The following is a 14,581-nucleotide window of genomic DNA, read 5'->3' as shown; positions in this document are numbered from 1 at the left end:
GAAAGGGAATCTTCGAAAAATCAATAACAAATCAAGCACAATAATAACAAACCAAGTATTTCTGGAAAAGCAATGGAGAAACTGTTCCTAATTTCAGGTACGTCACCTGCGCTGCAGTGACAAGGGCTAACGAAGAGCACGGGGAAACGGGCAAAAAGCTGCACCGTGGTCGCAGAGGACATCAGCACACAGATTGGAGTCAGCAGAGGGAAAAGAGGGTTCAAGGGATTCCCTCCTGGTTTCTAGGGCTGGTGGTGGAAAAACCTCATCTTGAGGCCACCTGCCAGATGAGCTGATGGCATGGGAGCACGTCCAGTGACAGACTTTGTCCAGGGTTACAAGGCCGGAGAAAGGAAGGATGGGATCAGGACCTTGAATCGCAAGGTTGTGCTGCATCCTGGTAGTTATGGGTGGGATGGGAGCTCCACGGTTCCCCGGTGATGTGTCCATGTCACCCTGAGCAGTGCTCACCGAGGGGCACCCACATGGGCACTGGGGAGGCCAAACCTTGAATCCTGGGGTCACCTTTGGGCCCCTCATGTCGAGAAAGCCCTTGAGGTGCTGGAGTGAGTTGAGAGAAGAGAACGGAGCTGGGGAAGGGGCTGGAGAAAGAGGTTGAGGTTGGATCTGGGGAACAATTTCTTCCCCAAAGGGCTGTGGGGCATTGAACAGGCTGCCCAGGGCAGTGCTGGAGTCACCATCCCTGGAGGGCTGGACAGACGGACATGAGGTTCTCAGGACATGGGGCAGTGCTGGGGTGGGGAATGGTTGGACTCGATGATCTTGAGGGGCTTTTCCAACCAAAATGATTTATGGTTCTCTTTTCATCCAGCTTCCAGAAGCTGCCTCAAGATGGTGCTCCAGCCATTGGGTTTTCTTGGTTTTTAAAACAATGTGCATGCGTTACAGATGGTTTTTCTGTGCAGGTCTTTGCTGAACAGTAACAAACGAGGGTGGAGTGGTCTTGGTCTTTGCAGGGAGCCTTGGGCTGCCTCTGCCAAGCCATTCCTCCCTTTGTAAAGCTTCATCGCTTCCAGCTCACGGACTGGAAGCCCCCGAGCGGCTGCCGGGAATGAGTCACAAACAAGATCCCCATAGGAAAGGAGAACTATGGATTCATAACCTTGACCGTTCTGGGTAGGAAAAGTTTATTTGTCCAGCTCGCTTTAAAAATAACCCAGAAAGCAGCAGCTTTGTTTTCACAACTTCGGACTGGACGTGCGGAAGAACCTCAGCACAGCGCCTGGCCGAACCCTGGCTGCCCTGGCCAGCGAGACCAGTCCCAGCGCAGGTGTTTGATTAATATTTAATGACAGGATAAGAGCAAGGAGCAGGATCTGTGAGCCTGTGGCACAGTAGGAACATCAGCATCTTGCTATGAGCCGCTTGATATTGTTGCGTTGCTTCCCGAGCAAGAAAAAGGGTTAAAAATAAAACAGAATGATTTTGCAGAGAATGGAAAGAGCTGAGGCCAAAATGAACTTGTGCAGGTGAGCTGTGGAGTCGGCTCTCATAACACAGGTGATTCCAAGGAGAAACTGGAACTCTGAGAGGAAAATTAACCCTCTGCAGGCAAGGTTAACCCTTGCTTTTTAAGTCTGTTGGCAGGGACAGTCTTCTAGCAATCATTTGCTGCTAGGGTGAGGAATCGGTGACGTTGAATTGTGAATGGTATTTATTGTTTGCGTCTATGCTGGAGCAATGCCCGACGTCCCACCGCAGCGGATGGTGCAGGATGCCCTCAGATCGGGCAGAGATGCTGTGGCTGAGGATGAACCGGGTCTCCTTGAACACAAGCCCTATGGGGAGAGGCTGAGGGAGCTGGGCTTGTTTAGTCTGGAGAAGAGGAGGCTTAGAGCTGAGCTCAGCACTCTCTAGAACTACCTGAAGGGCAGTTCTAGCCAGGTGGGGATTGGGCTCTTCTCCCAGGCATCAGCAATAGGACAAGGGGCCATGGGCTTCAACTCTGCCAGGGGAAATTGAGGCTGGAGATTAGAAAGCAATTCTTTGCAGAGAGAGTGGTCAGGATTGGAATGGCTGCCCAGGGAGGTGCTGGACTCACCGTCCTGGAGGTTTTTAAACTGAGATTGGACATGGTGCTTAGTGCCATGATCTAGTCAATGGACTGGAGTTGGACCAAGGGTTGGACTTGATGGTCTCTGAGGGCTTTTCCAGCCCAGTCGGTTCTGTGATTCTGTGAAATCCTGACCACTGTCCCACAAAAAAACTCCTTGCTGGTCCCATTCCCAGCACTGAAATACATGAGGATCCCCCGTGTTCCCAACACGAGTGGACAGAGAACAGCTTTAATGAACAGCTAATCCATTAATCATGCTTTTTCATGTCAATCCCTCCATCTTTCACAACCATATAGTGTTTTGTTGTAGTTTTTTTCCCTACTTGCAGTGCAGGAACTGCTCCAACTGTTCTTTTTATTCGACAATCTGAACAGGTGCTGGAAAAGGACAATATGCTTTTACACCACGCGATAGAGCTGCGAAATTGTAGGATCCTACAGGCAAACATCACCCAGGCACCTGCATCATTTGAGATGTTACAGAGCCCGATGATGCTCAGCTAACGAGCATCAAAATCCCGTAAGCCTTAGTCATGGGATAAGCGTTGGGCACACACAACTTTGCAAAGTATGTGGAAAAAGAGAACAAGTGGAGGGTGAACAGAAGCCCTGTGCTCAGCACTTTGGGGACGTTCGGCCTGTTTGTCCCATTGGAGGCAGTTCTTTCCCGGGCTGTTTGCCCCCCTCTAAGTCTGATTTGCAGAATACTAAGGACTCAAACAAACCTTTAAAACTAGATACTTCCCTTAGCCAACCCACTCTTCCTTCAGCCCTTATCTGCCCTTACCTGTCTCCACTAGGTCGCTTTAAAAGTCCCAGACACTTCCTTCCTTTGTTTGTCTTGGCCAGAAAGGGAAATGTCTTGTGTGTCAAAGGTTTAGTGCAAATTCCTGTCCAAGCTCTTTAGTACCTCTGGCCTCAGTAAATCTAATGTCTCCTCCTGAGTAGGGATTTGCACAATCAATCAATCTCCCCATTCTCTCTCTCCCGCCTGCACACGAGATTGAGATGGAAGCACCAAAACAAGGGGTTAAATCCCTTCTGAGTGGTGCAAACGGGGACCGGGAAAGAAGATGTGGGTTTCAAAGGGGTTTGCGGAGTTTCTCAAGGTTTGTGCTGCTGTCCTGGCTCTGGGGGACTGGCTGAGATGGATGAAGAGCAGCTGGCAAAAAAATGAGCCTTGAAGAAGTGGTGGTTGATGGGGAAAATATGAGTTGTTAATGGTCAGATTTCAATCTGTGAATGATCAAAACCGGTGCCTCTCGGGGAGCATCGGGACCACCAGGACCTCATGGAGACGTCTTCCAGGAACCTTCCCTTCCTCTGCCCCCTCACTCCTATTGTTGTGCCCACATTCCTGTTACCACCCAGCTTTTGTCCTATATTTTCTACGTCCCACAAGATGCCTGAGCCCGTGTGGCAGCTCTCAGGACTCAGAGGAAGATGGGAAAACATCCATGACTGAAGTGGGCAGAAGAGGGAGAGAAGTTCAACAGGACTTGGGGTTTCAAAAGAGAAACGTCCCATCATCACCAAGACATCCAGTGACCCTGCAGGCAGGAGGATGCTCAGAACAGTCCCCGTTCTCCTGGTTCCACATAAAGAATCAGTAATCTTTGGAGCAGGAATTCTCAGCAACCTGATCTGGGTGAAGATGCTCGTAGGAGAGGTTGGACTGGGTGAGCTGTGAAGGTCCCTTCAACCCAAACCATTCTATGGTTCTATGATTCTATGATGGGATTGATACAGCGGTTTAGTGAGAGCACAGGTTACTGGTAGAACAAATCTGGAGAAGCATCGTTCTCTGGCAAGTTGGACTGAGCAGATCTGATGGAATACAGTGCTTGTCTTACAAGTGGCTTGATCAAGCCAGTGGCAAAAATGCGCATGATTGGGTAGTTTTCAGGAATTCCTGGAAGCTCTCGGGCCTGAATTAACTTCTCTGGGTTGTTTTCCAATGAACTGCTCCGTGCTGTGTCTGAGAAGCACGTTAAGAGGGATGGAGTAACAGATCAAAGAGCTTGAAACATCCTTGCCTGGGGCAAAGAGAGATGCTGGTCTCCCATTTTCATCCCAGACCTTTGCATTTTGCTGAGTGTTTGCTGTATTTTGCTGCTGCTTTTTGCTGGGGTTGTTCAGCCTGGAGAAGAGAAGCTTTGGGGAGACCTTAGTGCGGCCTTTCTGGACTTAAAAGGGGCCGATAGGAAAGATGAGGACAGACTTTTGAGCAGGGCCTGTTGTGATAGGACAAGGGGTGATGGTTTTAAACTCAAGGAGGGAGATTCAGGCTGGGTAAAAGGCAATTGTTGTCCCTGAGGGTGGTGAGAGCCTGGCCCAGGTTGGCCAGAGAGGTGGTAGATGAACCATCCCTGGAGACATCCCAGGCCAGGCTGGACAGGGCTCTGAGCACCCTGAGCTGCTGAAGATGTCCCTGCTCATGGCAGGGGGGGCACTGGGGAGCTGGGAAGGTCCCTTCAACCCAAACCCTTCTGTGATTCTAAGAAAAAGAGTCCTCTCTGTGGGGTGAGCAGTTCAGCAGCTGCAGGTGCAGAACAGGAGCATCAGGTTGAGGTTGAAGCTCTCCGAGCCTCGCCGGGGAGGGGTGAGCTCGCTTGCCACAAACCTACCGCGCAGGCAACCCTTCGGTTGGAAGCTCCTTCCTTTGGAGATGAACCCCTTGATCTCCGCTCCCCCTCTGCTCCTTCTCACCGAATCTGGCCGGCGCGGTCGCCGGTGAGCAGCACACCTGACTGCGGGTGCCTGCGCCAGCAGCTGCCAAAACCGCAGCGAGAATGCAGGCAGCACCCCCCTCCTGCGCCCGAACCACACTGTTCTCACCCCGAGCTCTCCTGGCAAACAGGAAGCTACGATCAAGAGTGGAAAAGCAAGTTTATGGGGTTTTGGGTAACACCAGGAACACCTGCGGTGATGGGGAAGAAACGCCAGGTAAACACATGCATCTGGGTTTACCTGGCCAGCTCAGACATTGACATCTGTATCCGAAGGAGGGGATGAGCTGAGCACTTGCATTCCCCTCCCTGAGCTTTGTCTTCAAGCGAAACGTTAAACTGATGCACCAGCTGCCAGAGCAGCAGCTCAGGTGCGAGTGGCTGTTGCTGGAGCTGCTGTTGTAGCCAGGGAGACAAATGGATGAAGAACCAAGTGATTAGTGGCCAGTAACGAGCCTCCTCCATGCCAGCACCACGCCAACTGTAACCAGGTCCTTGTAGCAAGTCATTGTCCCTTGGAGATGGAAGATCCTTCTGTCCCCACAATGCTCCTTCCACCTCTGAACTCCTCCAGGAACATGGAATAAATCCATCTAGGAGGGATGTCCCCAGCTAAGGGTGTCCAGGCGCAATTTATGGCAACCTCATTGTAATTTATTGTCACAGGAGACAGGGACTGTCTGTACGCTGATGGAAAGAGAGCAGGAGCAAGTGTTGTGCCTGGGAAATGTGAGTGAGTCCGATAAAAACCTGTTTTGCAGTGAGATACACTCGGCTGTGGAACCATCTGCCCAGGGAAAGTCTAGAGGGGAAGATGATCGGTTTAAATAAATTGATATTAAACAGTACAAATGCCTAAGGAAACATGCACCCAGCAACACCCAAGTAGGTTATACTTGTGTAAAAATGCCGGCTCTTACAGCTCCAGCGGGTTTCTGCTGCATGTACACACTGAAAGCAACGGTCCTACGCTTGACACTAAAAGTTCAGTGCCCCAGATGCTGTTACAAGGATTCCTTTTCAATAATTAGGTGTTTTTCAGGCTGATACAGAGGCCAAAGGGGACTTTTTTTGTGGTCTGCTAATACAGCATTGTTTTGCCCAGTGTACATCTCTTTGGCAGCTCCAAAATGTATCACAGTGAGGAACAGAAGCACCTTCTGTTGATCTGTGGCAAGAGGACAACGGTGAGGCACACAGAGGTCTTTCTGGAAAAGGTAGTGTAGATAATATAATTAATGAGTTTATTTAATGCATATGTGTAATTGGGAGAAAACAATGCTGCACAGTGTACACTGTTTTTATTAAGTTTTAAGTGTTTGATTTCATAACCCCAAGGTGCTTTTAACTTAGCTTTTTTCTGGGACTCATGGGTCTTGGTGTGAGCATCCTTAGACAGGGGAATCTCCTGAATAAGGAGCTTTTGGCCTTCTATTGTACAGGAATTCTGCATACAGGGTCAACTTTGGGATTGTCCTATGCGGGGACAGGAGTTGGACTTGATGATCCTTGTGGGTCCCGACCAGCTTGGAACATCCTATGGTTCCATGTTTCTTCACCTCTATGTTTTCATCCTGGTCCTCCCCTTCACTCCCTGGGTTGTGTCTTAGGTTTGTGTATGTGCAGAGATTTTCACCATGACTATTCAAAGCTTTTCATTGCCAGGTAGGAAAAGAATCAACCTGGAGCTCCCTTGATCCAGCACCTGCCTGTTCCTGACATTCCATCTATCTGTGGTGACCAGGATCTATCAGGAGGGCACAGCAAGAGATTGTTGATGGCACTATGAGAGCAAACAGCCATTTCTGTAGGTCTTTCTACCTGGTGATGCTCCTATCTCTGGCACCCACCACAGGGCACGGGTGCAATGATGGATGAGACAAGTGGCTGTGAAATTTCTCATACATTTCCTGCAAGTTTTGAAGTCAGGCTTCCCTGTATGACACCTCACCCCTTCTCTTCACAGCTGCTTCTTATTTCCCAGCCATAGTCTTCCTGTTTGCTGGATGATTTTTTTATTATTTGAAAGACAGGGAATCTGTGCTCAACAGCTGCACACAATTCCCCCTAGCCATACCTGCTCCCATCACTATTTATAGCCTCAGACAGGCCAAACAAATGGAGTGGGGTTGGGGTTAATAAGCACAAAATGGAGTTCAGCTGTCTCTGAACTGTGATTTACTGGGACCCAGGCCAGGCGAGTTCCTCCTCACGCCCTTGCTGTGGAGTCGTCCACAAGGGATCGGCCTTTTCAAAAGGGGAAAAATGACTTGAAATGAGCTGAAACTGGAGAAGAAGAGAAATGGTTGGAGCAGGCCTGCTGTTGGGTTGGTCTCCAGGGGTGCCGAAGGGCTGATGTGCCACCTTCTCCATACTTGGGGACCTGGAGCCAGGAGAAAGGGTGAGTTTAACCCAGCCCTTGTTCTTCACTGGGGCTTGTGGTGGCTGAATAGCTGTTAATGGAAATACTCCATGAGGAATGTGGTTGTTAGAGTCACTCAGTGCATCCCAGTGGGAAGGTCATCTCTGGGGTGAGGTCTGTGAGTCTGTGTCCCCTGCCCATGTCACCTCAGGTGTCCAGAATGTTCTTGGTGGTGGATGTCTTGCCTGTGTGTCACATGGACAGGGAGCAGGTACAGCTGTCCCCTTCCCCAGGGGTTTTAGCCTCATTAGTGTCACCTGCGGCGGGTGCTGCTTTGGGCTGTGCAGAGACATTGAGTCCCCCTGGGGTGACCTGGGGGGTTCGTATCTATGTTCCCTGTAAAATTGCTATATTGATGTGGAGAACCTGCAGAGCGTAACTGGGGCTCAAATAATAGAATCACAGGAGGGTTTGGGTTGAAGGGACCTTCAAATGTCACCTTACCCACCCCTGCCATGAGCAGGGACATCTTCAGCAGCTCAGGTTGCTCAGAGCCCCGTCCAGCCTGGCCTGGGATGTCTCCAGGGATGGTTCATCTACCACCTCTCTGGCCAACCTGGGCCAGGCTCTCACCACAGGGCAACAATTGCCTTTTATCCAGCCTGAATCTCCCTCCTTGAGTTTAAAACCATTACCCCTTGTCCTATCACAACAGGCCCTGCTCAAAAGTCTGTCCCCATCTTTCTTTAGGCCCCTTTTAAGCCCAGAAAGGCTGCACTAAGGTCTCCCCTGAGCTTCTCTTCTCCAGGCTGAATGACTTTATGTGCTAATTATCAACAAACAGGTTGAGCCAAGCTGTTGTGTTCACTTCAGAACCTCAAACAAGAGCTTAACCAGGTGGGCAGGGTTCTGAGAGCACCCAGTTCGGTGTGTCTCGGGCTCCCCAATCTTGCTGCTTGGCTCTGCTGAATGTCACCCCAAGGTCTCACCTGCAGAGGCTGTAGAGGGGCCATAGTGTCACACACACGTGGCATTCTCCCCTTCCCTCCAGATACCCAGCACCCTGCGGTGTCTCTCCCAAGTGACCTTTCTCTTACACCCTGGTCCTCAAAAGCTCGGAGTATTTTTAGCCGGCGTGACTTGCAGACATAACTCTTCTCCTCCTGAAGAAACAAACCTGCTCATTTCCTGCCTTCTATGGAGAGATGCGGCTCCAGGCAGCTCTCCTCCCCCTGCCTCACACATCCCACAGCGCCCACTGATGCTGCTCCTACAGCTCTTAAGCCGCCGATGGTCTGTTCAGTGTCTGGCGGTTCCCTTCTCCACTCACCCTTGGGGCAGGGAGGTGGATCTCGGGTGATGTGAGAGCAGGATTGTAGCTGTTGGAAGCCAAGACCAAGCTCTTGTCCTTGTTAATAGTTTTAAACTAAACCGGGGTAGATTTAGACTAAGTATAAGGAAGAAATAATTGTTCCTGCATGGTGTGGTTATTCTCCATATGTGTCTTTACATTCCTCTGCGCTAGATTACAGTTCCCTTGAAATTCTGGGGTTCCTCCTTTCCATGTACATCCTCAAATACAGGAGTGTGAACCCACAAGGCAGCCGTATGAATGGCAAATAAGCGCTCGTGGACTACGTGAATATTTCCCTTTGGGAGAGCTCTGTACATAGCTGGGGATTTCGGGACCCGCTGGAATGTGTGGAGCGTTGTTGGTTTTTTTCTTGTTCATGATAAAGGCTTGAAGAAGAGCTCTTGGAAAACGCCAGCACAGATTAGAGCGCTGGGGCTTAGCATTTGCACGACTTCAGGAGTTCAAAGGAGTCAGCATATGCTTTTCTTCAGAGGATGGGTCATGGGTGGCTCCTGAAAGCCCTGATTACTGCCCGCTCCATCCCTGGTTGTTCCCACCTCCAGAGAGGGAGACTCCACAACCCCCCTGGGCAGCCTGGGCCAGGCTCTGGCACACTCACCATGAAGAAGTTTCTGCTCAAATTTAAGTGGAACCTCCTGTGTTCCAGTTTGCACCCATTGCCCCTTGTCCTGTCACTGGTTGTCACCAGAAGAGCCTGGCTCCATCCTCCTGACACTCCCACTTCCCATCTTGATCCCCAGGAATGAGTCCCCCCTCAGTCTCCTCTTGTCCAGCTCCAGAGCCCCAGCTCCCTCAGCCTTTCCTCACACGGGAGATGCTCCACTCCCTTCAGCATCTTGGTGGCTGTGCTGGACTCTCTGCAGCAGTTCCCTGTCCTGCTGGAACTGAGGGGCCACAACTGGACACAATATTCCAGGTGTGGTCTCCCCAGGGCAGAGCAGAGGGGCAGGAGAACCTCTCTGACCTACTGACCACCCCCTTCTAACCCACCCCAGGTCCCATTGGCTTCCTGGCCACAAGGGCCAGTGCTGGCTCATGGTCACCCTGCTGTCCCCAGGACCCCCAGGTCCCTTTCCCCTACACTGCTCTCTAACAGCTCATTCCCCAACTTACACTGGAACCTGGGGTTGTTCCTGCCCAGCAACTATTGTTCCAACCAGCTGTCTGTCTGTCCTGGAGTAGCGTTCAGAGTTTGCCTTTGGCTTCAGGTGCCTCTGACAGAGACAGAACTTCTTTGGGACAGAACTGACTTTGGGTGGCCATCCCTCACACCTCAGCACGTCTCCCACCATGGACACCTCCAGGAACCTCCTTAGATCCATCATCATATCTGCTGCCACACAACATCTTTTGGGTTCTGCAGTTGGTAGAACAGGAGCTTTCCTGGCTGGTCTCCTCTGCCTTTGAAACACAAAGATTTTCATCTTTCACCCTCTTTCATTCTCCTGGGAGGCTTTGGTCAGTCTTCCTAATTAGACAGGATTGCCTCACTTCCTTAGATATGGAAATGTCTCTTTGTTAAACAAGGCGGTATCTCTTATCTCTGCCTGGCCTTTAAACAACTCTGCTTCTGGCAGCCCCTTCTGTGTCCTCACACCTAACATGCAAATGATGCAGATATCCAACTAGGTAAAAGTTTGTCACTCATTATAAAAACTTGGCTGGGGCCCAGAGCTTGAGTGATCCTGTTTGGGGACACTCGATCCTGTGTGGCTGCTTGCCAGACTCTCTCCTAAGCACATCTTTGCCTCAGCCATTTCCTTTCCCTATGATTGTTATTTGTCCTTTTTTTCCTCTTTCAGTTTATCATGTTCTTTTATCTGACAACAGAGTCAGAAAAACCCCAAGAACAGTTTATTACCAGTGGGGTTTCTCTGGGGTAGGACTGCACTGATGTGCCTTGTGCTTTAGGGCACAAATCAGCCCTCAGTTCAGCTTTCTCAGTCTGATGGATCCCCCCAGATCCCTTCCAGAACTTGCTCTGCTGTTGTTGACAGTTGTGAGGACAAATAAACAATTTTCTCATTCATCCTTGTAATGGCAAAACAAAGCTTTTGCTTTTGAAAAGATTTGAGCTGTTTCTAGTCTCAGGAATTAGCACCTTCCTGCTGGAGCAGGACTGGCATCACTTGGGGTTTAGAGGTTGTGGAAGGACCACCATGCTACCTCTTTGCCACTGATGTTGCTCTAGTTTGCATTAAAGGATGATTTGTGCTTGGGCTGGAAATAGCCGGGACAGGTTGATTATGATCCAGACACAGGGCAGGGAGCCTGGACTCGGTTCTCGGGAGGGCTCATGTGCCCCCTGCACAGAGTGGGGCAGCTCCAGGGGACGCGGCGGGTCCATCCCTTGTACGGCTCCCGGGAGGACCCTGCCGGGGATTTTCCTTCCCTCAGACAGAGGCAAAACCTGAAGCTTGGCCTCCTGCGTTAGGCCAACGGCTGTTATCAAAAGGGACATTTGGGGTGGCAATGGGTGAGGCAGGAAGAGTGTTATTATCTTCCTCCTGAGCTGGACCCTGAAGACGAGCTCCTTCAGAAAGGCGAAGGCTACAAGCCTTGGAAATGGTTTGGGGCTGGGAATCCCCAACAGAAGGAGCCACCTTCTGGAAAGACGAAGGCTTGCAAGCACTGAAGGTGGACAGTCCCTCTGATTCTCCCCCAATCTCCTACTTTCCTTCTTGCCCTCGCCATCTTCAGGAACCCTTCTCAGACCAGGCTATGCTCCCACCACGAGATGCTCAAAAGCTCCGAGGGGCAAAACTCTTGTGCTATGGCCCAAATTCCCCCACCGATCTAGTGGAGGACGCTACATCTGCATCCCTCAGCCTTTGGCACAAACACCAGTGGTTCTCCTTGGTGGAAGTGGAGGGATGAGCAGTAGAAGGTGGGTGATGAGACCAAGATCCTCGGGGAGTGGGGGCACAGCAGTGGGAATGGAGCCGAGAACTGGCACACAACAGAACGTCACGTCTGGCGTGAGTGGAGAGGAACCCCTCAACCTCCCACAACTTTGCTTTCTAAGTGCTGAGAACTTCACTGAAAATTAGATATCGGCATCCAAACGAGTTCCGTGCTTTTGAAACTTTCACCCAGCATTATAAATATAACAGTATTTAGCACCTTATAAGCAGCCGGCTTAACTTTTCTGAACAAATTCAAAATGAAGTCTTCAGATTAGAGTTGTTTTCCTGATCGCAGATGACTTCATGTTTGAAATGGGTGTATTTTTCCCCATACAAATCCTCAGAGGGCAGGATGGCTTCAAATAGGGCAGTGATCAGCTCGTCGCTCTGGAGTGGGAACAGGAGAGAGTGTGATTGTAGTAGGATATTGAAGGAACTTTATCTGTTCAATACATCAAAACTCAGCAGCCTCTCAACCCATTATTCAACCATGCATGTAGTGAAAAACACTGGATTTGGCTAGATTTAAAAAGGATAATAGCGCATAACAATAATAAAGTTAAAGCCAGGTGCAATCAAACACTAAGGGAAGACACCAGTTTGGGTGATGACTTGACATGGCTAAAGAAAAGTGTTCCTTGTTAGGCTGTTAGATTATTGAGGATAAAAATGAGATGATTGTGTGCAAATGCTTCTGGAAAACTCTATATAAACGTGGGCCCAGCAACTGGTTGTCTCAGATGAAAGTCTATATCTTGGGACAAACACGAGGACTGTCCAATGAGGAAATAGCGCTTTTCTGACCCTAAAATCTCAAAGTCTGTGTCTGGGAACTCGTGTTTCAGTAGCTGCTCTGTCCCTAACTGTGCATTTGGATGCTGTACAACTTAATTTCTCTCCAGTGCTCAGTTTCCCACCTGCTCTGTCAGATTGTTTCCCTCCATCTCTTGCTTTGCAGAGCAATTCGCCTTTTCTTGGGGACCGGAGCGCTGGGTTAACGCCACCCCCAGCTTTGCACTACACTTAACCCTCTCCGGGCAGGACACGGAGGGGAAAACAAAGGCCAGAAGAAGAAGAACCGAATTCTCTGCCGGTGACACTCTCTGCCCGCCAACAAACAAAAGTTTTATTAGCTAAAGCCTCTCGGATGCCGCATTCCAGCTTGCTAACATTTCGGTAACACATTGCAAACGTTTGACTCATAGAAACTTGGACGGCCGGAGCCGGGGGAGGGGGAAGAGCGTCACATTCCCATTCCCGGGCAGGGTTTGGTTGTTGGCTTTATTTTATTATTATTTTTTTTTTTTTTAAGAACTGCAACTTCTCTCTGTTTAATGAGAAAAGTGTTTGAGCCTGACGGCTTTCACCGGCTCGCATTGTGTTAGGGAGAGAGGGGCTGGGGAGGAGGGTTGTGCTGCCAAGGGAGGAACCCGGGGCGGCCGAACTTGCTTTTCTTCTGCAAGTTTCTTTTATTCTTTTTCTTCTTTATTTTTTTTCCTCCCTCTGTGTTCCCAGGACAGGGTTGGCTTTCTAGGTTTGATAAAGCATTTCCTTCCATTGTCATTCTATACGGCCTCTGGGCCCTTCTCTCAGTCCCTCCCCTTTTGCCGTCCCCTCTCTTTCTCTCTCTCTCTCTTCCTGAACTTTAGTGTATCTTGAGATATAAAGAAAGCAGCTGCCTCCCTTAAGCACGTCTTGAACAATGAGACCTCATCTCCAAGGGCTTTAATTCCTCTGGATGCAAGGACAAAGCCAGGGTGAGTAGCCTGCTAGCGACTCTGCCGCTCACCGCGTCTGCAAACGCGGCCGTTCCCGGTGGGTGCTCGTGTCCGTGTGTCCGTCCCGGCAGCGTCGGGGTCCTGAGGTATCGTACAGCACAAGCGCAGGTGCTGTAAACGTTAGAACTCTTGAAGCCCACCCAGCGCTGCCCAAGAGATCGCTAACGCTGTCCCCATCCCATCGGACACGGGTGCTGGAGGAGCTTTGCCACCCAGCCTTGCGCCTGGATTTGGGGCACCCTCCAGCTCCCCTCCTCGTGAGACCGAGCACAACCCGGCTGTCAAGGTGGGAGGAATCCTGATCTCAAAGGCAAAGGAAAACAAATATGATGCAATCCAGAGAGACTCTGAGCAGGGAGGGAGATCTTCCCCGCAGCTTTGGGGCTGCGCAGCCTGGGGGCGATGCCGAAAGCGGAGCTTGGAACGGTGCTGGGTGGGGATGCCTCCACGGTCCTGGGGCGCTCAGTTTCGGGGGGAGGGCCGCGTGGTGCGGATGCTGCAGACCTTCCTGCCGCTGTCCCTGGCGTTTCTGCTCTCTTGCCTTGAACTGCCTCGTAGGAATTTTCCAGTCGGTTTTAAATGGTGAGAGACGGGCTGGAGCGCAGGGGGAATTTCTACTTGGTGCAGGGCACGGGCGACTCGTGCTCCGTGCTGGGGACCGCAGAAAGCAGACAGGGGCTTAGCGTGTGTTGTCCTTGTAAAGGGTGTTATCTGGAGTGTAGTTTTGTCTGAGTGATCTGTTTAGATTGTTTCCTGCACAAAAAGCAGGAGGCAAAATTACAGAACATGTCAGCAGCATGTGATGGACGTTAATAAAGGGAATTTGGGATGAGCGATGAAGCTGCTGCCTAATGTGCAACTTCCAATATGGGGTCCCAGTCTTACCCTCCCAGGAAACTGTAACTGATTCACATGGGAGATGGTGATGGACAAGAAGGCCTGTCCCAGATAAATCTTTAAGATCTTCCCAGGGGATTGTATGTTGCCAAAAAAAGCATGTTGTAAACCTGCCAGCTCGTCCTCTGGAGCAGCTTCCCAGGACACTTGCTCCACTCGATGTGCACCAGAACAGCCCAGTGCTCCGGGTGCTTTCCCGCTGCTCTTTTCCAGGCCTTTGCAAACGGCTAAAACAGGCTCGTCTAGTGAGATCTTCCTTTCGAGGTGTTTGCGTTCCCCAAGCTCTCGCATGCTCCAACGTTCTCACTGCTGCTGGTCCTTCTCTTTGCCTTCACCATTAATGCAAACTTATTTGGCTTGTGGTGCTCGGGTGACAGTGGGAGCAAAGGAGCAGGGACAATGACTTTGAAGGATGTCTGAGGTCAAAATGTCCCCTCTCCCACTTTAGCGGCTCCTC

At 50.5% G+C, this 14,581-nt stretch overlaps 1 protein-coding gene and 1 long non-coding RNA gene across 3 annotated transcripts in view; one reads left to right on the top strand and one right to left on the bottom strand.

The window, feature by feature from the left end:
• LOC135576689 (uncharacterized) overlaps positions 1 to 14,581 on the bottom strand; it is a 191,757-nt gene that overhangs the window by 86,290 nt on the left and 90,886 nt on the right. The gene's annotated exons all lie outside the window — the stretch shown is intronic.
• HDAC7 (histone deacetylase 7) overlaps positions 12,490 to 14,581 on the top strand; it is a 95,308-nt gene continuing 93,216 nt past the window's right edge. The window contains exon 1 of one of the 2 annotated variants that reach the window (XM_065043605.1): positions 12,490 to 12,625. Coding sequence is in view for 1 of the 2 variants with exons in the window: in XM_005515417.3 (XP_005515474.2) it covers positions 13,188 to 13,206 (19 nt within the window). In the remaining variant the exon portion in view is untranslated. Of the gene's footprint in view, positions 12,626 to 12,819; positions 13,207 to 14,581 lie in introns of those variants that run through there. The other variant, XM_005515417.3, reaches the window with a different exon arrangement.

Source organism: Columba livia, chromosome 29 (assembly GCF_036013475.1).
Source record: "Columba livia isolate bColLiv1 breed racing homer chromosome 29, bColLiv1.pat.W.v2, whole genome shotgun sequence".
Lineage (NCBI taxonomy): Eukaryota > Metazoa > Chordata > Aves > Columbiformes > Columbidae > Columba > Columba livia.
This window is presented reverse-complemented; position numbering and strand designations above follow the sequence as displayed.